The 23,648-nt window shown below is 41.0% G+C and overlaps 1 protein-coding gene across 3 annotated transcripts in view; it reads right to left on the bottom strand.

The window, feature by feature from the left end:
* LOC139765060 (aminopeptidase N-like) overlaps positions 1–23,648 on the bottom strand; it is a 127,062-nt gene that overhangs the window by 10,765 nt on the left and 92,649 nt on the right. For all 3 annotated transcript variants that reach the window (XM_071692151.1, XM_071692152.1, XM_071692153.1), the window contains exons 14-18: positions 10,354–10,496; positions 9,893–10,083; positions 9,574–9,744; positions 9,106–9,249; positions 8,807–8,888 (exon numbers count right to left, since the gene is read on the bottom strand). In XM_071692151.1, the coding sequence (XP_071548252.1) occupies positions 8,807–8,888; positions 9,106–9,249; positions 9,574–9,744; positions 9,893–10,083; positions 10,354–10,496 (731 nt within the window). The remainder of the gene's footprint in view (positions 1–8,806; positions 8,889–9,105; positions 9,250–9,573; positions 9,745–9,892; positions 10,084–10,353; positions 10,497–23,648) is intronic.

Raw genomic sequence — 23,648 nt, 5'->3', positions numbered from 1 at the left:
AATGTGTGGTGTGAGGTGGTTTGATCGAGTAAGTAACGTAAGGGTAAGAGAGATGTGTGGAAATAAAAAGAGCGTGGTTGAGAGAGCAGAAGAGGGTCTTTTGAAATGGTTCGGTCACATGGAGAGAATGAGTGAGGAAAGATTGTCCAAGAGAATATATGTGTCGGAGGTGGAGGGAACGAGGAGAAGAGGGAGACCAAATTGGAGGTGGAAAGATGGAGTGAAAAAGATTTTGTGTGATCGGGGCCTGAACATGCAGGAGGGTGAAAGGAGGGCAAGGAATAGAGTGAATTGTGACGATGTGGTATACCGTGGTCGACGTACTGCCAATGTATTGAACCAGGGCATGTGAAGCGTCTGGGGCAAACCATGGAAAGTTTCTGTGGGGCCTGGATGTGGAAAGGGAGCTGTGGTTTCGGTGCATTATAACATGACAAATAGAGATTGAGTGATAGCCTATGTTGTCTTTTCCTAGCGCTACCTCGCGCGTGTAAAGGGAGGATTGGGTGTCATTTCATGCGTGTCGGGGGCGAAGGAATGAATGAATGAAGGCAGCAAGTATGAATTATGTACATGTGTATATATGTATATGTATGTGTACGTATGAATAGTATAACGTTGAAATGTATAAGTATGTATATGCATGTGTGTGGACGTGTATGTAAAATACATGTGTATGTGGGTGGGTTGGGCCATTCTCTCGTATGTTTCCTTGCGCAACCTTGCTAAGGCGGGAGACAGCGACAAAGTAAAAATGAAACATTATTTTTTTTATTATACTTTGTCGCTGTCTCCCGCGTTTGCGAGGTAGCGCAAGGAAACAGACGAAAGAAATGGCCCAACCCCCCCCCCCATACACATGTATATACATACGTCCACACACGCAAATATACATACCTACACAGCTTTCCATGGTTTACCCCAGACGCTTCACATGCCTTGATTCAATCCACTGACAGCACGTCAACCCCGGTATACCACATCGCTCCAATTCACTCTATTCCTTGCCCTCCTTTCACCCTCCTGCATGTTCAGGCCCCGATCACACAAAATCTTTTTCACTCCATCTTTCCACCTCCAATTTGGTCTCCCTCTTCTCCTCGTTCCCTCCACCTCCGACACATATATCCTCTTGGTCAATCTTTCCTTACTCATTCTCTCCATGTGCCCAAACCACTTCAAAGCACCCTCTTCTGCTCTCTCAACCACGCTCTTTTTATTTCCACACATCTCTCTTACCCTTACGTTACTCACTCGATCAAACCACCTCACACCACACATTGTCCTCAAACATCTCATTTCCAGCACATCCATCCTCCTGCGCACAACTCTATCCATAGCCCACGCCTCGCAACCATACAACACTGTTGGAACCACTATTCCTTCAAACATACCCATTTTTGCTTTCCGAGATAATGTTCTCGACTTCCACACATTCTTCAAGGGTCCCAGAATTTTCGCCCCCTCCCCCACCCTATGATCCACTTCCGCTTCCATGGTTCCATCCGCTGCCAGATCCACTCCCAGATATCTAAAACACTTCACTTCCTCCAGTTTTTCTCCATTCAAACTCACCTCCCAATTGAATTGACCCTCAACCCTACTGTACCTAATAACCTTGCTCTTATTCACATTTACTCTTAACTTTCTTTTTCCACACACTTTACCAAACTCAGTCACCAGCTTCTGCAGTTTCTCACATGAATCAGCCACCAGCGCTGTATCATCAGCGAACAACAACTGACTCACTTCCCCAAGCTCTCTCATCCCCAACAGACTTCATACTTGCCCCTCTTTCCAAAACTCTTGCATTTACCTCCCTAACAACCCCATCCATAAACAAATTAAACAACCATGGAGACATCACACACCCCTGCCGCAAACCAACATTCACTGAGATCCAATCACTTTCCTCTCTTCCTACACGTACACATGCCTTACATCCTCGATAAAAACTTTTCACTGCTTCTAACAACTTTCCTCCCACACCATATATTCTTAATACCTTCCACAGAGCATCTCTATCAACTCTATCATATGTCTTTTCCAGATCCATAAATGCTACATACAAATCCATTTGCTTTTCTAAGTATTTCTCACATACATTCTTCAAAGCAAACACCTGATCCACACATCCTCTACTACTTCTGAAACCACACTGTTCTTCCCCAATCTGATGCTTTGTACATGCCTTCACCCTCTCAATCAATACCCTCCCATATAATTTACCAGGAATACTCAACAAACTTATACCTCTGTAATTTGAGCACTCACTCTTATCCCCTTTGCCTTTGTACAATGGCACTATGCACGCATTCCGCCAATCCTCAGGCACCTCACCATGAGTCATACATACATTAAATAACCTTACCAACCAGTCAACAATACAGTCACCCCCTTTTTTAATAAATTCCACTGCAATACAATCCAAACCTGCTGCCTTATATATATATATATATATATATATATATATATATAATATATATATATATATATATATATATATATATATATATATATATATATATATATATATATACATATATATATATATATATATATATATATATATATATATATATATATATATATATATATATATATATATATATATATATATATATATATATATATATATATATATATATATATCCACTGCAATACCATCCAAACCTGCTGCCTTGCCGGCTTTCATCTTCCGCAAAGCTTTTACTACCTCTTCTCTGTTTACCAAATCATTTTCCCTAACCCTCTCACTTTGCACACCACCTCGACCAAAACACCCTATATCTGCCACTCTATCATCAAACACATTCAACAAACCTTCAAAATACTCACTCCATCTCCTTCTCACATCACCACTACTTGTTATCACCTCCCCATTTGCGCCCTTCACTGAAGTTCCCATTTGCTCCCTTGTCTTACGCACTTTATTTACCTCCTTCCAGAACATCTTTTTATTCTCCCTAAAATTTAATGATACTCTCTCAACCCAACTCTCATTTGCCCTTTTTTTCACCTCTTGCACCTTTCTCTTGACCTCCTGTCTCTTTCTTTTATACATCTCCCACTCAATTGCATTTTTTCCCTGCAAAAATCGTCCAAATGCCTCTCTCTTCTCTTTCACTAATACTCTTACTTCTTCATTCCACCACTCACTACCCTTTCTAATTAAAAAAGGGGGTGACTGTATTGTTGACTGGTTGGTAAGGTTATTTAATGTATGTATGACTCATGGTGAGGTGCGTGAGGATTGGCGGAATGCGTGCATAGTGCCATTGTACAAAGGCAAAGGGGATAAGAGTGAGTGCTCAAATTACAGAGGTATAAGTTTGTTGAGTATTCCTGGTAAATTATATGGGAGGATATTGATTGAGAGGGTGAAGGCATGTACAGAGCATCAGATTGGGGAAGAGCAGTGTGGTTTCAGAAGTGGTAGAGGATGTGTGGATCAGGTGTTTGCTTTGAAGAATGTATGTGAGAAATACTTAGAAAAGCAAATGGATTTGTATGTAGCATTTATGGATCTGGGGAAGGCATATGATAGAGTTGATAGAAATGCTCTGTGGAAGGTATTAAGAATATATGGTGTGGGAGGCAAGTTGTTAGAAGCAGTGAAAAGTTCTTATCGAGGATGTAAGGCATGTGTACGTGTAGGAAGAGAGGAAAGTGATTGGTTCTCAGTGAATGTAGGTTTGCGGCAGGGGTGTGTGATGTCTCCATGGTTCTTTAATTTGTTTAAGGGTGGGGTTGTTAGGGAGGTGAATGCAAGAGTTTTGGAAAGAGGGGCAAGTATGAAGTCTGTTGGGGATGAGAGAGCTTGGGAAGTGAGTCAGTTGTTGTTCGCTGATGATACAGCGCTGGTGGCTGATTCATGTGAGAAACTGCAGAAGCTGGTGACTGAGTTTGGTAAAGTGTGTGAGAGAAGAAAGTTAAGAGTAAATGTGAATAAGAGCAAGGTTATTAGGTACAGTAGGGTTGAGGGTCAAGTCAATTGGGAGGTGAGTTTGAATGGAGAAAAACTGGAGGAAGTGAAGTGTTTTAGATATCTGGGAGTGGATCTGGCAGCGGATGGAACCATGGAAGCGGAAGTGGATCATAGGGTGGGGGAGGCGGCGAAAATTCTGGGAGCCTTGAAGAATGTGTGGAAGTCGAGAACATTATCTCGGAAAGCAAAAATGGGTATGTTTGAAGGAATAGTGGTTCCAACAATGTTGTATGGTTGCGAGGCGTGGGCTATGGATAGAGTTGTGCGCAGGAGGATGGATGTGCTGGAAATGAGATGTTTAAGGACAATGTGTGGTGTGAGGTGGTTTGATCGAGTAAGTAACGTAAGGGTAAGAGAGATGTGTGGAAATAAAAAGAGCGTGGTTGAGAGAGCAGAAGAGGGTCTTTTGAAATGGTTCGGTCACATGGAGAGAATGAGTGAGGAAAGATTGTCCAAGAGAATATATGTGTCGGAGGTGGAGGGAACGAGGAGAAGAGGGAGACCAAATTGGAGGTGGAAAGATGGAGTGAAAAAGATTTTGTGTGATCGGGGCCTGAACATGCAGGAGGGTGAAAGGAGGGCAAGGAATAGAGTGAATTGGAGCGATGTGGTATACCGGGGTTGACGTGCTGTCAGTGGATTGAATCAAGGCATGTGAAGCGTCTGGGGTAAACCATGGAAAGCTGTGTAGGTATGTATATTTGCGTGTGTGGACGTATGTATATACATGTGTATGGGGGTGGGTTGGGCCATTTCTTTCGTCTGTTTCCTTGCGCTACCTCGCAAACGCGGGAGACACCGGCAAAAAAAAAAAAAAGAAAAGAAAAAAAAAAAAAAAATATATATATATATATATATATATATATATATATATATATATATATATATATATATATATATATATATATATATATATATATATATATATATATATATATATATATATACTGTGCTGAAACATTTCATTTTCAACATATCTACTCTCCTTCCCAAAGTCTTATCTGTAGCCTAAGCCTTGCATCCAAAAAATAAAGCTAGGACTAATATAACTTTAAAGAAACCCATTTTTGCCTTTACTCATAATGATCTGTTTCCACACATTCTTCAGTGCTCCTAAGTATCTAAAACACTTTATTTCCTTAAGTTTTTCTCCATTCAATCTCATCTATTTATTTATCTTATATTTCTGATGCCTGTCCAATAGTTTCCATAACTAAAGAAATCCAGAGCTACTTCTTTGCCTTTAGTGCCTCACCCTTAAGAGGCCACTGGCAGAGGACTAGTCTAGTGCAGTGTTTGCAAAGGATCCTATCTAATGTTCCTAATGACTACCTCTATCTAATGCTCCTACCTACTGCTTCTACCTAATAATCCTGTCTAAATGTTCCTACCTGCTACTCCTATCTACTGCTCTCACCATTTTGCCAAAAGGCAGAGCTAAAGCATAGTGCTCGCAGCAGGAAAGTCTAGTTATGAAAGAATGAGCTGTGTGAGTTAGGTGTAGTCAAGTGTTACATATGACAAGGAGATATTGTATGTTTGAGTGACATCATGATTCTCAGTGTGTCATCATGACTCTCAGTGTGTCATCATGATTCTCAGTGTGCCATCATGACTCTCAGTACATCATGATTCTGAGTGTCATCATGTCTCTCATATGTCATCATGATTCTCAGTGTGTCATCATGACTCTCAGTGTGTCATCATGACTCTCAGTGTGTCATCATGATTCTCAGTGTGTCATCATGACTCTCAGTATATCATCATGATTCTCAGTATGTCATCATGACTCTCAGTGTGTCATCATGGCTCTCAGTATGTCATCATGATTCTCAGTATGTCATCATGACTCTCAGTGTGTCATCATGACTCTCACTGTGTCATCATGTCTCTCAGTATGTCATCATGATTCTCAGTATGTCATCACGATTCTGTGTGTCATCATAATTCTCAGTATATCATCATGACTCTCAGTGTTTCATCATGACTTTCAGTATGTCATCATGATTCTCAGGGTGTCATCATGATTTTCAATGTGTCATCATAACTCTCAGTATGTCATAATGATTCTCAGTGTGTCATCATGATTCTCAGTATGCCATCATGATTCTCAGTGTGTTATCATGACTCTCAGTATGTCATCATGACTATCAGTATGTCATCATGATTATCAGTGTGTCATCATGACTCTCAGTGTGTCATCATGACTCTCAGTATGTCATCATGATTCTCAGTGTGTCATAATGACTCTCAGTACGTCATCATGATTCTCAGTATTTCATCATGAGTCTCAGTGTGTCATCATGATTCTCAGTGTGTCACCATGACTCTCGGTGTGTCATCATTATTCTCAGTGTGTCATCATGACTCTCAGTGTGTCATCATGACTCTCAGTGTGTCATCATGACTCTCTGTGTGTCATCATGATTCTCAGTGTCATCATGACTCTAAGTGTGTCATCATGATTCTCAGTGTGTTATCATGACTCTCAGTGTGTCATCATGACTCTCAGTGTGTCATCATGTCTCTCAGTGTGTCATCATGACTCTCAGTGTGTCATCAAGACTCTCAGTGTGTCATCATGACTCTCAGTATGTCATCATGATTCTCAGTGTGTCATCATGACTATCAGTGTGTCTCATGACTCTCACTGTGTCATCATGACTGTCAGTATGTCATCATGATTCTCAGTGTGTCATCAAGCCTCTCAATATGTCATCATGATTCTGTGTGTCGTCACGTCTCTCAGTATGTCATCATGATTCTCAGTGTGTCATCATGACTCTCAGTGTGTCATCATGATTCTCAGTGTGTCATCATGACTCTCAGTGTGTCATCATGACTCTCAGTGTGTCATCATGATTCTCAGTATTTCATCATGATTCTCTGTATATCATCATGATTCTCAGTGTGTCATCATGACTCTCAGTGTGTCATCATAATTCTCAGTGTGTCATCATGATTCTCAGTATGTCATCATGATTCTCAGTATTTAATCATGATTTTCTGTATGTCATCATGATTCTCAGTGTGTCATCATGACTCTCAGTGTGTCATCATGACTCTCAGTATGTCATCATGATTCTCAGTATGTCATCATGACTCTCAGTGTGTCATCATGACTTTCAGTATGTCATCATGATTTTCAGTGTGTCATCATGACTCTCAGTGTGTCATCATGACTCTCAGTGTGTCATCATGATTCTCAGTGTGTCATCACGACTCTCAGTGTGTCATCATGATTCTCAGTGTGTCATCATGACTCTCAGCGTGTCATCATGACTCTCAGTGTGTCATCATGACTTTCAGTATGTAATCATGATTTTCAGTGTGTCATCATGACTCTCAGTGTGTCATCATGATTCTCAGTATGTCATCATGACTCTCAGTGTGTCATCATGACTCTCAGTGTGTCATCATGATTCTCAGTGTGTCATCATGACTCTCAGTGTGTCATCATGGTTCTCAGTGTGTCATCATGACTCTCAGTGTGTCATCATGATTCTCAGTATGTCATCATGATTCTCAGTATGTCATCATGATTTTCAGTGTGTCATCATGGATCTCAGAATGTCATCATGATTCTCAGTGTGTCATCATGACTCTCAGTGTGTCATCATGATTCTCAGTATGGCATCATGATTCTCAGTATGTCATCATGATTCTCAGTGTGTCATCATGACTCTCAGAATGTCATCATGATTCTCAGTATGGCATCGTGATTCTCAGTGTGTCATCATGACTCTCAGTATGTCATCATGATTCTCAGTGTGTCATCATGACTCTCAGTATGTCATCATGATTTTCAGTGTATCATCATGACTCTCAGTGTGTCATCATGATTCTCAGTGTGTCATCATGACTCGCAGTGTGTCTTCTGACTCTCAGTATGTCATCATGATTCTCAGTATGTCATCATGATTCTCAATGTGTCATCATGACTCTCAGTGTGTCATCATGACTTTCAGTATGTCATCATGACTTTCAGTGTGTTATCATGACTCTCAGTGTGTCATCGTGACTCTCAGTATGTCATCATGATCCTCAGTGTGTCATCCTGACTCTCAGTATGTCATCATGATTCTCAGTATGTCATCCTGACTCTCAGTGTGTCATCATGACTCTCAGTGTGTCATCATGACTTTCAGTAGTTCATCATGACTCTCAGTGTGTCATCATGACTCTCAGTGTGTCATCATGACTCTCAGTGTGTCATGATGACTCTCAGTATGTCATCATGATTCTCAGTATGTCATCATGACTCAGTGTATCATCATGACTCTCAGTATGTCATCATGACTCTGAGTATGTCATCATGACACTCAGTATGTCATCATGACTCAGCATGTCATCATGCTTCTCAGTGTGTCATCATGATTCTCAGTGTGTTATCGTGACTCTTGGTACGTCGTGTCTTGCCTACATTTAAGGAGGCGTTTAATATTGTAATGTAAACTATGGGAGTTGTACTGGTTGGTGACACACAATGATGACCACCTGGGATTCTTCTAATTTGTATCATAATCGTTACAATAGTGTGTATTGCCTGTTGTCATCCTTACTCTTACAATCACAGTCGTAGTTTTGTGGTATATTTGTTCTAAAACGTAAGTCTAGTAATCACATTGTCGATATGTGCGAGAGAATGTGCTGGAGAATATCAAAACAACACTGCATAATTTGATCGTGTCATCCGAATACATCAAGACATGTATGATGTCCATAAACAACTGAGATGAAGGGACATCTCATTTAAATGAAGTATATCATACTGTTAGCAGCACATGTAGCCTGGCATTGTTGCTATTGATACTTTACCTCTTTTAATTCCAGTTCTGTGTTGAAGGTTTCTGTTGCTGCCTTAACGAGACGGGGGAGGGTAAACAGGCCAGAACCTAGGCTGGAAAGAAACTATGTCATAATATTAAGAGGCATATTACAAGCTACGTTATATCTATGGTAGTATGATGTAAGAATATCGCATCAAGTGAACCAAGTTTTTGTCATATTGCAGTGTAATATATGATGAGACAGTAGACAATGTCATGATGTAATATATCATGATACAGTAGACTCAATGTTATATATCTTCATACAGTAGACAAATTCATACTAACAAATCAGTTATCACATGGAACTTGTCTCGCAAATAGTTCCAGGCCAGAGGGCGTCCTATAGGGTTGTAAGCCACAGAAGTGAACACTCTTACGGCGTCTTGCTTTCGTACACCAGAGCCAGCAGTAAAAGCCATCTCCAGATACCTGAGGTCAAGGTTTTATACAATTAAACTATTCCTGAGTTACAGAAAATATCAATGTGTTGCATTATCATATTCCTTCTTGAGTGCTGGAGTTATTGTAGGTAGGATGTTAGAAGATGTTTGTTGCGTACGTCAATTTGGAAGTATGGTATTGACATGAGGCAGAGGGAAATACGTCCTTGTACATTGTGATAATGATATAACTGGTACAGAGAAGTATTTTCCTCTTAATAGTACATGACAAAAAAAAAAAAAAATAAACTTACTAGCTACTACTTTATATATCACAAATGTTTTCTGAAACTAATTTCTGGTTTGAACTAACCGTAATAAGATCCAGATTTGCTTCGTACAGCCAAGCGCAGTTAGCAAAGTAGCTTTTTCGGAACCGACATTGGAAGTAAGGTATTGATTCCAGGCAAATTCCCATTGTTGGATGTCACCAGCAGCGACAGCAGTGCAATACACGGTGCTTCTCAGGTTAGGGGACACGATGCTACCACACAGGTTCACAGTCAGTTACTTATTACGTATATTGTTTTCTTTTCAGTAATCAATGTTTTAACATACTGGACAAGGAACTCTGAAAATAGCAAGTATGTCTCAGTGATATATGATTACGTGAGCTGCATTATCATTCTTACCTCTCATTAGATGGGTTTTGCATCCACTGATTGAAAAGTTTGACAGAGTTGTCCACACAATCCTGGAGCTGTAGGTGACAAGCCCATCTCAGCGCCTTGACTCGCTTGAACTGATCCAAATGTGGGTCACTCAAGTTGTCCATAAAGCCAACAGAATCGTAAAGAGGACTCAGAAGAGTAAGTAAATAACTCTGTTTCCAGGAAGAAACAGAGAGAACAGTGTTAAGACAAATGAGCTCGAGGTCGAGTTACGTTACATTCATAACATGATAGTTCGCACAACTGTCGTACATCATCATATACAGTAAGTGTATGGTACATTACTCAAACCTGAATTATTCTGTTGATGGTGTTAATAAGTTCAGTATACACTACGGTGAACTTTATTGGCTTTATATACTTGGTCCATCCTATAAAAATTGAATTACTGGGAACAGAGGAGAATGGTAATAACTGCTCACCTTGAAAGAGCCGTATACTCCTGAGCGCGTGAGTATTTCGTCAAGGTATCTCATGCCAGACAGAGCAGAGTCCCAGGGAACATACTCACCCTCATTCCTCAGGTATGCATTCACACTTAGTGCAGTGTGGTACGACACTTGTCCTGAGGATAACAATCGACCGAATAATGAATATACCACACTATTTCTTCACCCCATCTTCTCTCTCTCTCTCTCTCTCTCTCTCTCTCTCTCTCTCTCTCTCTCTCTCTCTCTCTCTCTCTCTCTCTCTCTCTCTCTCTCTCTCTCTCTCTCTCTCTCTCTGTTCATCTATCAATTTCTGACAACTGTAAAAGTAAAATTTGTTGAGCTCCTCTCGCCTCAAACCTTCCTGGTCAGTATTTATATACATGAATAATGGATACAACTTGTCGCTTCAGTTGTGTTGTTTTGTATCATGCAATTCATTAAACTTTTATTCTCTCGTGAAACTAATCAAGGAGATTGCCTTCGCAGCAATCTACTGGAGGACATAAGGAGCTGGGAGTGCTCATCCGCCTCAAAGGTTCAGATTAGGGTGTCTTAATGTATGTGGATGTAACCAAGTTGAAAAGAAAGGAGAGATAGGTAGTTTGTTTGAGGAAAGAAACCTCGATGTTATGGCTCTGAGTGAAACGAAGTTCAAGGGAAAAAGGGAAGAGTGGTTTGGAAATGTCCTGGAAGTAAAGTCGGGGGTTGGTGAGAGGACAAGAACAAAGGAAGGAGTAGCACTACTCCTGAAACAGTTGTGGGAGTATGTGATAGAGTGTAAGAAAGTAAATTCTAGATTGATGTGGGTAAAAGTGAAAGTGGATGGAGAGAGGTGGATGATTATTGGTGCTTATCACCTGGTCATGAGATGAAAAATCATGACGGGCAGGTGTTTTGGGAGCAGCTGAATGAGCGTGTCAGCAGTTTTGGTGCATTGTATTAGTGATGGGTGATTTAAATCGAAGGTGAGTAATGTGGCAATTGAGGATATAATGGATGTACATGGGGTACTAAGGTCGTAAATGGAAATGGTGAAGAGCTTGTGGATTTGTGTACTAAAGAAAGACTGTTGATTAAAAATCCCTGGTTTAAAAAGAAAGATATTCACAAATATACGTATGTGAGTACGAGAAATGGTCCAAGGGCATTATTAGATTACATGTTGATTGATATGCGTGTAAAAGAGAGACATTTGGATGTTAAGCTGAGAGGAGCAGCTGGTGGGAAGTCTGATCACTATCTTGTGGAGGCGAAGGTGAATATTTGTAAAGGTTTTCGAAAAAGAAGAGAAAATTTCGGGGAGAAGAGAATGGTGAGAGTGAGTCTTGGAAAGACTTGTGTGAGGAAGTACCAAGAGAGATTGAGTGTAAAATGGCAAAAGAGTGAGAGCAAATGACCGAGGGGAGTGTGTGAGAAATGGGATGTATTTAGGGAAGCAGTGATGGCATGTGCAAAAGATGCATGCGGCATGAGAAACGTGGGAGGTGGGCAGATTAGAAAGGGTAGTGAGCAGTGGGTTAAAGAAGTAAAGTTGTTGGTGAAAGAGAAAAGAGAGTCGTTTGGACGATACTTGCAAAGAAATAGTGCAAATGGCTGGGAGATGTGTAAGAGGAAGCGAGAGGAGGTTAAGAGGAAGGTGCAAGGGTTGGAAAAGAAGGCAAATGAGAGTTGGAGTGAGAGAGTATCATTAAACTTAAGGGAAAAGATGTTCTGGAAGAAGGTAAGTAACGTGCGTATGACAGAAGAACAAATGGGAACATCAGTGAAGGGGGCAAGGGGGTAAGTGATGATAGGTAGTGATGAAATGAGGAGGAGATGGAGTGAGTTGTTTTGAAGGTTTGTTGAATGTGATTAATGGCAGGGTGGCAGATATAGGGTGTTCTGGCCAGCGATAATGGTTTGGTGAAGAGAGAAGAGTGGCAAAAGCCTTGCTGAAGATAAAACCCGGAAAGGCGGAGGTTTTGGATGGTATTGCAGTAGACTATTAAGAAAGGAGGTGACTGTGTTGATGATTGGTTGATGAAGTGCCTGAGGATTGAGGGTATGCATGCATAGTGCCATTGTACAAAGGCAAAAGGGAAAAAGGCGAGTGTTCAAACAACAGAGGCATAAGTCTGTTGAGTATTCCTAGGGAATTATATGGGTGGGTATTTATTGGGAAGGTGAAGGCATGTACAGAGCATCAGACTGGGGAAGAGCAGTGTGGTTTCATAAGAAGTAGAGGATGTGTGGATCAGGTGTTTGCTTTGAAGAATGAGTGTGAGAAATACTTAAAAAAACAGATGGATTTGTTTGTGGCATTTATGGATCTGGAGAAGGCGTATGATAGGGTTGACAGGGATGCTTTGTGGAAGGTTTTAAGAGTATATGGTGTGGCAGGTAAATTGCTAGAAGCAGGGAAAAGTTTTTACCAAGGATGTAAGGCATGTGTACGAGTAGGAGGAGAGGAGAGTGATTGGTTTCCAGATAATGTCGGTTTGCGACAGAGGTGTGTGATGTCCCCATTGTTGTTTAATTTGTTTATGGATGGGTGTGGTTAGGAAGGTAAATGCAGGAGTTTTGAAGAGAGGGGCAAGTATGCAGTCAGTTGGGGATGAGCGGGCTTGGGAAGTTAGTCAGTTGTTGTTCGCCAGTGATACAGCTCTAGTGGCTGATTGGTATGAGAAACTGCAGAGGTTCGTGACTGAGTTTGGAAAAATGTGTGAAAGGAGAAAGTTGAGAGTAAATGTGAATAAGAGCAAGGTTGTTAGGTTCAGTAGGATTGAGGAAAAAGTTAATTGGGACTGAAGTTTGAATGGAGAAAAACTGGAAGTGAAGTGTATTAGGTATCTGGGAGTGAACTTAGCAGCGAATGGAGCCATTAGCAAAGAAATCATTTTATAGAGTTGATCCCAGACCTCCCATTGACACTATGTTGGAGAACAGCTTTACAGCTTCACTATGTTGGATAAGCGCTTCATTAATTTGGATAATACTTTACAGCTTCGCTAAGTATGATGAAAGTTTAATTATCTTGGATAAAGCTTCACGATGTTGGATAACAGCTTTACGATATTGGTAAAAGCTTCAGTAAAGAGTAGCTAATGCACCTGAGACTCAGTTTGGTTCTTACTTTAACATGGTAAGACCACAGCTGCTAAAGAGTAGTAACAGCATCACAACTCGTACTACCACATTTAATAGCTTATTCTTATCTAATTTTATGAAACAATTAGATTTATTCCTAAAGATTTACATCATTCCAATATGTATGACTATAAAACGGAGTTCAGAAGCTTCTAAATCAATACCATAATTTTCATATATATATATATATATATATATATATATATATATATATATATATATATATATATATATATATATATATATTGCTTTGTCGCTGTCTCCCGCGTTTGCGAGGTAGCGCAAGGAAACAGACGAAAGATATGGCCCAACCCACCCCCCCCCCATACACATGTATATACATACGTCCACACACGCAAATATACATACCTACACAGCTTTCCATGGTTTACCCCAGACGCTTTACATGCCCTGATTCAATCCACTGACAGCACGTCAACCCCGGTATACCACATCGATCCAATTCACTCTATTCCTTGCCCTCCTTTCACCCTCCTGCATGTTCAGGCCCCGATCACACAAAATCTTTTTCACTCCATCTTTCCACCTCCAATTTCGTCTCCCACTTCTCCTCGTTCCCTCCACCTCCGACACATATATCCTCTTGGTCAATCTTTCCTCACTCATTCTCTCCATGTGCCCAAACCATTTCAAAACACCCTCTTCTGCTCTCTCAACCACGCTCTTTTTATTTCCACAAATCTCTCTTACCCTTACGTTACTTACTCGATCAAACCACCTCACCCCACACATTGTCCTCAAACATCTCACTTCCAGCACATCCATCCTCCTGGGCACAACTCTATCCATAGCCCACGCCTCGCAACCATACAACATTGTTGGAACCACTATTCCTTCAAACGTACCCATTTTTGCTTTCCGAGGTAATGTTCTCGACTTCCACACATTCTTCAAGGCTCCCAGGATTTTCGCCCCCTCCCCCACCCTATGATCAACTTCCGCTTCCATGGTTCCATCCGCTGCCAGATCCACTCCCAGATATCTAGAACACTTTACTTCCTCCAGTTTTTCTCCATTTAAACTTACCTCCCAATCGACTTGACCCTCAACCCTACTGTACCTAATTACCTTGCTCTTATTCACATTTACTCTTAACTTTCTTCTTTCACACACTTTACCAAACTCAGTCACCAGCTTCTGCAGTTACTCATATGAATCAGCCACCAGCGCTGTATCATCAGCGAACAACAACTGACTCACTTCCCAAGCTCTCTCATCCCCAACAGACTTCATACTTGCCCCCCTTTCCAAAACTCTTGCATTCACCTCCCTAACAACCCCATCTATAAACAAATTAAACAACCATGGAGACATCACACACCCCTGCCGCAAACCTACATTCACTGAGAATCAATCACTTTCCTCTCTTCCTACACGTACACATGCCTTACATCCTCGATAAAAACTTTTCACTTTCCCCCGCGCCATATATATATATATATATATATATATATATATATATATATATATATATATATATATATATATATATATATATATATATATATATTTTTTTTTTTTTTTTTTTTTTTTTTTTGCTTTGTCGCTGTCTCCCGAGTTTGCGAGGTAGCGCAAGGAAACAGACGAAAGAAATGGCCCAACCCACCCCCATACACATGTATATACATACGTCCACACACGCAAATATACATACCTACACAGCTTTCCATGGTTTACCCCAGACGCTTCACATGCCTTGATTCAATCCACTGACAGCACGTCAACCCCGGTATACCACATCGCTCCAATGTACTCTATTCCTTGCCCTCCTTTCACCCTCCTGCATGTTCAGGCCCCGATCACACAAAATCTTTTTCACTCCATCTTTCCACCTCCAATTTGGTCTCCCTCTTCTCCTCGTTCCCTCCACCTCCGACACATATATTCTCTTGGTCAATCTTTCCTCACTCATTCTCTCCATGTGCCCGAACCATTTCAAAACACTCTCTTCTGCTCTCTCAACCACGCTCTTTTTATTTCCACACATCTCCCTTACCCTTACGTTACTTACTCGATCAAACCACCTCACACCACACATTGTCCTCAAACATCTCATTTCCAGCACATCCATCCTCCTGCGCACAACTCTATCCATAGCCCACGCCTCGCAACCATACAACATTGTTGGAACCACTATTCCTTCAAACATACCCATTTTTGCTTTCCGAGATAATGTTCTCGACTTCCACACATTCTCCAAGGCTCCCAGAATTTTCGCCCCCTCCCCCACCCTATGCTCCACTTCCGCTTCCATGGTTCCATCCTCTGCCAGATCCACTCCCAGATATCTAAAACACTTCACTTCCTCCAGTTTTTCTCCAGTCAAACTCACCTCCCAATTGACTTGACCCTCAACCCTACTGTACCTAATAACCTTGCTCTTATTCACAGTTACTCTTAACTTTCTTCTTTCACATACTTTACCAAACTCAGTCACCAGCTTCTGCAGTTTCTCACATGAATCAGCCACCAGCGCTGTATCATCAGCGAACAACAACTGACTCACTTCCCAAGCTCTCTCATCCCCAACAGACTTCATACTTGCCCCTCTTTCCAAAACTCTTGCATTCACCTCCCTAACAACCCCATCCATAAACAAATTAAACAACCATGGAGACATCACACACCCCTGCCGCAAACCTACATTCACTGAGAACCAATCACTTTCCTCTCTTCCTACACGTAAAACATGCCTTACATCCTCGAAAAACTTTTACTGCTTCTAACAACTTTCCCCCACACCATATATTCTTAATACCTTTCCCCGCATTTTATCAACCTATCATAGCCTTCTCCAGATCCATAAAGCTACATACAAATCCATTTGCTTTCTAAGTATTTCTCCATACATTCTTTAAAGCAAAACCTATCCACACATCTTACACTTCTGAAACCACCTGTCTTCCCCTCTGTGCTGTACATGCCTTCACCCTCTCAATCATATCCTCCCTATAATTTACCAGGAATACTCAACAAACTAACCTCTTAATTTGAGCACTCACTCTTATCCCCTTTGCCTTGTAACAATGGCACTAAAGAAAAGCTTTGGGAAGAGAAACCCGGAAAAGGCAGAGGTTTGGATGGTATTGCAGGGGAAAAATTTTTTAAAAAAAAAGGGGGTGCTGAAATTTTGGACTGGGGGGGAAGGTTTTTTAATGTAGGGTATGTTTCATGGTGAGGTGCCTGGGGAAATTTGGGGGAAATGCTTGCATGTCCCAATTGTCCCAAAGGGGAAAAGGGGGATAAGAGTGAGGGCTCAAATTACAGAGGTATAAGTTTGTTGGTTTTCCGGGGAAATTTTTAATGGGAGGGTATTGATTGAGGGGTAAAGGGCCTTTTAAGGGGGTAGATTGGGGAAGAGCAGTGTGGTTTCAAAAGTGGTGAGGATGTGTGGACAGGTGTTTGTTTTGGGAAGAATGTATGGGGAAAAATACTTAAAAAAACAAAGGGGATTTGTTTTGTAGCATTTTGGATCGGGAAAAGGGCCCATATGATAGAGTTGAAGAGATGCTCTGGGGGAAGGTATTAAAATTATATGGTGTGGGAGGCAAGTTGTTAGAAGCAGTAAAAAGTTTTTATCGGGGAAATTTTTAAGGCATGTGTACTTGTGGGAAAAAAGGGGAAAGTGATTGGTTCTCAGTGAATGTGGTTTGGGGGAGGGGGGTGTGATGTCTCCATGGTTTTTAATTTGTTTAGGGATGGGGTTGTAGGGAGGTGAATGAAAGATTTTGGAAAGAGGGGAAATTTATGATCTTTTTGGGATAAAAGGCTTGGGAAGTGAGTCGTTGTTGTTCGCTGATTTTTACAGCGGGGTTTGGCTGATTATTTTGAGAAACTGCAGAAGCTGGTGACGGGTTTTTTAAAAAGTGTGTAAAAGAAGAAAGTTAAGAGTAAATGTGAAAAGAAAAGGTTTTAGGTCCAGTAGGGTTGAGGGTCAAGTAAATTGGGAGGTAAGTTTGAAGGAGAAAAACTGGAGGAAGTAAAGTGTTTTAGTTTCTGGGAGTGGATTTGGGGAGGGATGGAACCCTGGAACGGAAGTGGTTTATGGGTGGGGGAGGGGCGAAAATTCCCGGGAGCCCTTTAAGAATGTGTGGGAAATCAGAAAAATTATCTCGGAAAGCAAAAATGGGTTTTTTGAAGGAAAAGTGGTTCCCAATAAATTTTTATGGTTGCGAACGTTGGGGTTTGGATAGAGTTGGCGCAGGAGGGTGGATGTGCTGGAAATGAGAGGTTTGGGGGACAATATGTGGTGTGAGGTGGTTTTTGGGAAAAGAGTAAGTAATAAAGGGTAAGAGAGATGTTTTGGAAAAAAAAAAGAGGTGGTTGAGAGGAAAAAGAGGGGGTTTTGAAATGGTTTTTGGGGGCATGGAGAGGGAAAGGTGAGGAAAAATTGACCAAAAGGATATATGTGTCGGGGGTGGATGGAACGAGAAGTGGGGACCAAATTGGAGGTGGGATTTGGGGTGAAAAAGAAATTTTAAATGACCCAAAGCAGGAGGGTGAAAGGGGGGGCAAAGGGTAGATTTAATGGAAAAAATGTGGTTAAACCGGGGGGGACGTGCTTTCAATGGGGTTGAACCCGGGGATTTTTAAGCGGTTTGGGGGAAAAAACCTGGAAAGGTTTTGTGGGGGCCTGGGGTGGAAAGGGAGCTGTGGTTTCGGGCATTATTCATGACGCTGGGGATGTGAACGAATAAACCCCTTTTTTGTCTTTTTCCCAGCGCTACCCGCACACATGGGGGGGGAGGGGGTTTTTATTTTTATGGTATTTTTTTTTTTTTAAAAGAAAAAGGGAAGAGGTTTTAAGGATATTTAAAGGGCCGCCTTGTTTAAGTAACCCCCTTTGGGGGAAAAAGGAATATATAAAAAAAAAAAAAAAAAATTATATATATATATTTATATATATATATATATTAATTTTATATATTTTATATATCTTTCCATGGTTTACCCCAGACGCTTCACATGCCTTGATTCAATCCACTGACAGCACGTCAACCCCGGTATACCACATCGCTCCAATGTACTCTATTCCTTGCCCTCCTTTCACCCTCCTGCATGTTCAGGCCCCGATCACACAAAATCTTTTTCACTCCATCTTTCCACCTCCAATTTGGTCTCCCTCTTCTCCTCGTTCCCTCCACCTCCGACACATATATTCTCTTGGTCAATCTTTCCTCGCTCATTCTCTCCATGTGCCCGAACCATTTCAAAACACTCTCTTCTGCTCTCTCAACCACGCTCTTTTTATTTCCACACATCTCCCTTACCCTTACGTTACTTACTCGATCAAACCACCTCACCCCACACATTGTCCTCAAACATCTCATTTCCAGCACATCCATCCTCCTGCGCACAACTCTATCCATAGCCCACGCCTCGCAACCATACAACATTGTTGGAACCACTATTCCTTCAAACATACCCATTTTTGCTTTCCGAGATAATGTTCTCGACTTCCACACATTCTCCAAGGCTCCCAGAATTTTCGCCCCCTCCCCCACCCTATGCTCCACTTCCGCTTCCATGGTTCCATCCTCTGCCAGATCCACTCCCAGATATCTAAAGCACTTCACTTCCTCCAGTTTTTCTCCATTCAAACTCACCTCCCAATTGACTTGACCCTCAACCCTACTGTACCTAATAACCTTGCTCTTATTCACAGTTACTCTTAACTTTCTTCTTTCACATACTTTACCAAACTCAGTCACCAGCTTCTGCAGTTTCTCACATGAATCAGCCACCAGCGCTGTATCATCAGCGAACAACAACTGACTCACTTCCCAAGCTCTCTCATCCCCAACAGACTTCATACTTGCCCCTCTTTCCAAAACTCTTGCATTCACCTCCCTAACAACCCCATCCATAAACAAATTAAACAACCATGGAGACATCACACACCCCTGCCGCAAACCTACATTCACTGAGAACCAATCACTTTCCTCTCTTCCTACACGTACACATGCCTTACATCCTCGATAAAAACTTTTCACTGCTTCTAACAACTTTCCTCCCACACCATATATTCTTAATACCTTCCACAGAGCATCTCTATCAACTCTATCATATGCCTTCTCCAGATCCATAAATGCTACATACAAATCCATTTGCTTTTCTAAGTATTTCTCACATACATTCTTCAAAGCAAACACCTGATCCACACATCCTCTACCACTTCTGAAACCACACTGCTCTTCCCCAATCTGATGCTCTGTACATGCCTTCACCCTCTCAATCAATATCCTCCCATATAATTTACCAGGAATACTCAACAAACCTATACCTCTGTAATTTGAGCACTCACTCTTATCCCCTTTGCCTTTGTACAATGGCACTATGCACGCATTCCGCCAATATATATATATATATATATATATATATATATATATTTTTTTTTTTTATACTTTGTCGCTGTCTCCCGCGTTTCCGAGGTAGCGATATATATATATATATATATATATATATATATATATATATATATATATATATATATATATATATATATATATATATATATATATATATATATATATATATATATATATATATATATATATATATATATATATATATATATATATATATATATATATATATATATGAGGTAGGGCAAGGAAACATGAAACAATGGACCAACCCACCCACATACACATATATATACAAACACGTCCACACACGCACTTATACATATCTATACATCTCAACGTATACATATATATACATACACAGACATATACACATATACACATATACACATGTACATAATTCATACTTGCTTCCTATATTCATTCCCGTTGCCACCCCGCCACACACGAAATGACAACCACCTCCGCCCGCATGCACGCGAGGTAGTACTATGAAACGACAACAAAGGCCACATTCGTTCACACTCAGTCTCTAGCTGTCATGTATAATGCACCAAAACCACAGCTCCCTTCCCACATCCAGGCCCCACAAAACTTTCCATGGTTTACCCCAGATGCCTCATATGCCCTGGTTCAATCCACTGACAGCACTTCGACCACGGTATACCACATCGTTCTCATTCAATCTATTCCTTGCAAGCCCTTTACCCTCCTGAATGTTCAGGCCCCGATCGCTCAAAATCTTTTTCACTCCATCTTTCCACCTCCAATTTGGTCTCCCACTTCTTGTTCCCTTCACCTCTGACACATACATCCTCTTTGTCAATCTTTCCTCACTCATTCTCTCCATGTGACCAAACCACTTCAAAACACCCTCTTCTGCTCTCTCAACCACACTTGTTTTATTACCACACATTTCTCTTACCCTTTCATTAGATACTCGATCAAACCACTTCACCCCACATATTGTCCTCAGACATCTCTTTTCCAATATATATATATATATATATATATATATATATATATATATATATATATATATATATATATATATATATATATATATATATATATATATATATATATATATATATATATATATATATATATATAGAAAAGCTTTGCGGAAGACGAAAGCCGGCAAGGCAGTAGGTATGGATGGTATTGCAGTGGAATTTATTAAAAAAGGGGGTGACTGTATTGTTGACTGGGTGGTAAGGTTATTTAATGTATGTATGATTCATGGTGAGGTGCCTGAGGATTGGCGGAATGCTTGCATAGTGCCATTGTACAAAGGCAAAGGGGATAAGAGTGAGTGCTCAAATTACAGAGGTATAAGTTTGTTGAGTATTCCTGGTAAATTATATGGGAGGGTATTGATTGAGAGGGTGAAGGCATGTACAGAGCGTCAGATTGGGGAAGAGCAGTGTGGTTTCAGAAGTGGTAGAGGATGTGTGGATCAGGTGTTTGCTTTGAAGAATGTATGTGAGAAATACTTAGAAAAACAAATGGAGTTGTATGTAGCATTTATGGATCTGGAGAAGGCATATGATAGAGTTGATAGAGATGCTCTGTGGAAGGTATTAAGAATATATGGTGTGGGAGGCAAGTTGTTAGAAGCAGTGAAAAGTTTTTATCGAGGATGTAAGGCATGTGTACTTGTAGGAAGAAAGTAAAGTGATTGGTTCTCAGTGAATGTAGGTTTGCGGGAGGGGTGTGTGATGTCTCCATGGTTGATTAATTTGTTTATGGATGGTGTTGCTATGGAGGTGAATGCAAGACTTTTGGAAAGAGGGGCAAGTATGCACTCTGTTGTGGATGAAAGAGCTTGGGAAGTGAGTCAGTTGTTGTTCGCTGATGTTACAGCGCTGGTGGCTGATTCATGTGAGAAACTGCAGAAGCTGGTGACTGAGTTTGGTAAAGTGTGTGAAAGAAGAAAGTTGAGAGTAAATGTGAATAAGAGCAAGGTTATTAGGTACAGTAGGGTTGAGGGTCAAGTCAATTGGGAGGTAAGTTTGAACGGAGAAAAACTGGAGGAAGTAAAGTGTTTTAGATATCTGGGAGTGGATTTGGCAGCGGATGGAATCATGGAATCGGAAGTGAATCACTGGGTGGGGGAGAGGGCGAAAATTCTGGGAGCCTTGAAGAATGTGTGGAAGTCGAGAACATTATCTCGGAAAGCAAAAATGGGTGTTTGAAGGAATAGTGGTTCCAATAATGTTGTATGGTTGCGATACGTGGGCTATGGATAGAGTTGTGCGCAGGAGGGTGGATGTGCTGGAAATGAGATGCTTGAGGACAATATGTGGTGTGAGGTGGTTTGATCGAGTAAGTAATAATAGGGTAAGAGAGATGTGTGGTAATAAAAAAGAGTGTGGTTGAGAGAGAAGAAGACGGTGTTTTGAAATGGTTTGGTCACATGGAGAGAATGAGTGAGGAAAGATTGATCAAGAGGATATATGTGTCAGAGGTGGATGGAACGAGAAGTGGGAGACCAAATTGGAGGTGGAAAGATGGAGTGAAAAAGATTTTAAGTGACCATGCAGGAGGGTGAAAGGCGTGCAAGGAATAGAGTGAATTGGAACGATGTGGTATACCGGGGTCGACGTGCTGTCAATGGATTGAACCAGGGCATGTGAAGCGTGTGGGGTAAACCATGGAAAGTTGTGTGGGGCCTGGATGTGGAAAGGGAGCTGTGGTTTCGGTGCATTATTACATGACAGCTAGAGACCGAGTGTGAACGAATGAGCCCTTTGTTGTCTTTTCCTAGCGCTACCTCGCACACATGAGGGGGTAGGGGGTTGTTATTTCATGTGTGGGGAGGTGGCGATGAGAATGAATAAAGGCAGAGAGATGAATTATATACATGTGTATATATGTATATGCCTGCGTGTGTGTATATATGTACACGTTGAGATGTATAGGTATATATATATATATATATATATATATATATATATATATATATATATATATATATATATATATATATATATATATATATATACATATATATTTAATTTATTCATATTTTTTTATTTTGCTTTGTTGCTGTCTCCCGCGTTAGCGAGGTACCGCAAGGAAACAGACGAAAGAATGGCCCAACCCGCCCACATACACATGTATATACATACATGTCCACACACGCAAATATACATACCTATACATCTCAATGTACAAATATATATACACACACAGACTTATACATATATAAACATGTACATAATTCATACTGTCTGCCTTTATTTGTTCCCATCGCCACCTCGCCACACATGGAATAACAACACCCTCCCCCTAATGTGCGCGAGGTAGCGCTAGGAAAAGACAACAAAGGCCACTTTCGTTCACACTCAGTCTCTAGCTGTCACGTAATAATGCACCGAAACCATAGCTCCCTTTCCACATCTAAGCCTTACAAAACTTTCCATGGTTCACCCCAAACGCTTCACATGCCCTGGTTCAATCCATTGACAGCACGTCGACCCAGGTATACCACATCGTTCCAATTCGCTCTATTCCTTGCACGCCTTTCACCCTCCTGTATGTTCGGGCCCCGATCACTCAAAATCTTTTTCACTCCATCTTTCCACCTCCAGTTTGGTCTCCCGCTTCTCCTCGTTCCCTCCACCTCTGACACATATATCCTCTTGTCAATCTTTCCTCACTCATTCTCTCCATGTGACCAAACCATTTCAAAACACCTTCTTCTGTTCTCTTAACCACACTCTTTATTACCACATATCTCTCTTACCCTATTATTACTTACTCGATCAA

This window comes from Panulirus ornatus, chromosome 52 (genome assembly GCF_036320965.1).
Source record: "Panulirus ornatus isolate Po-2019 chromosome 52, ASM3632096v1, whole genome shotgun sequence".
In the NCBI taxonomy this organism is placed as follows: Eukaryota; Metazoa; Arthropoda; class Malacostraca; order Decapoda; family Palinuridae; genus Panulirus; species Panulirus ornatus.
This window is presented reverse-complemented; position numbering and strand designations above follow the sequence as displayed.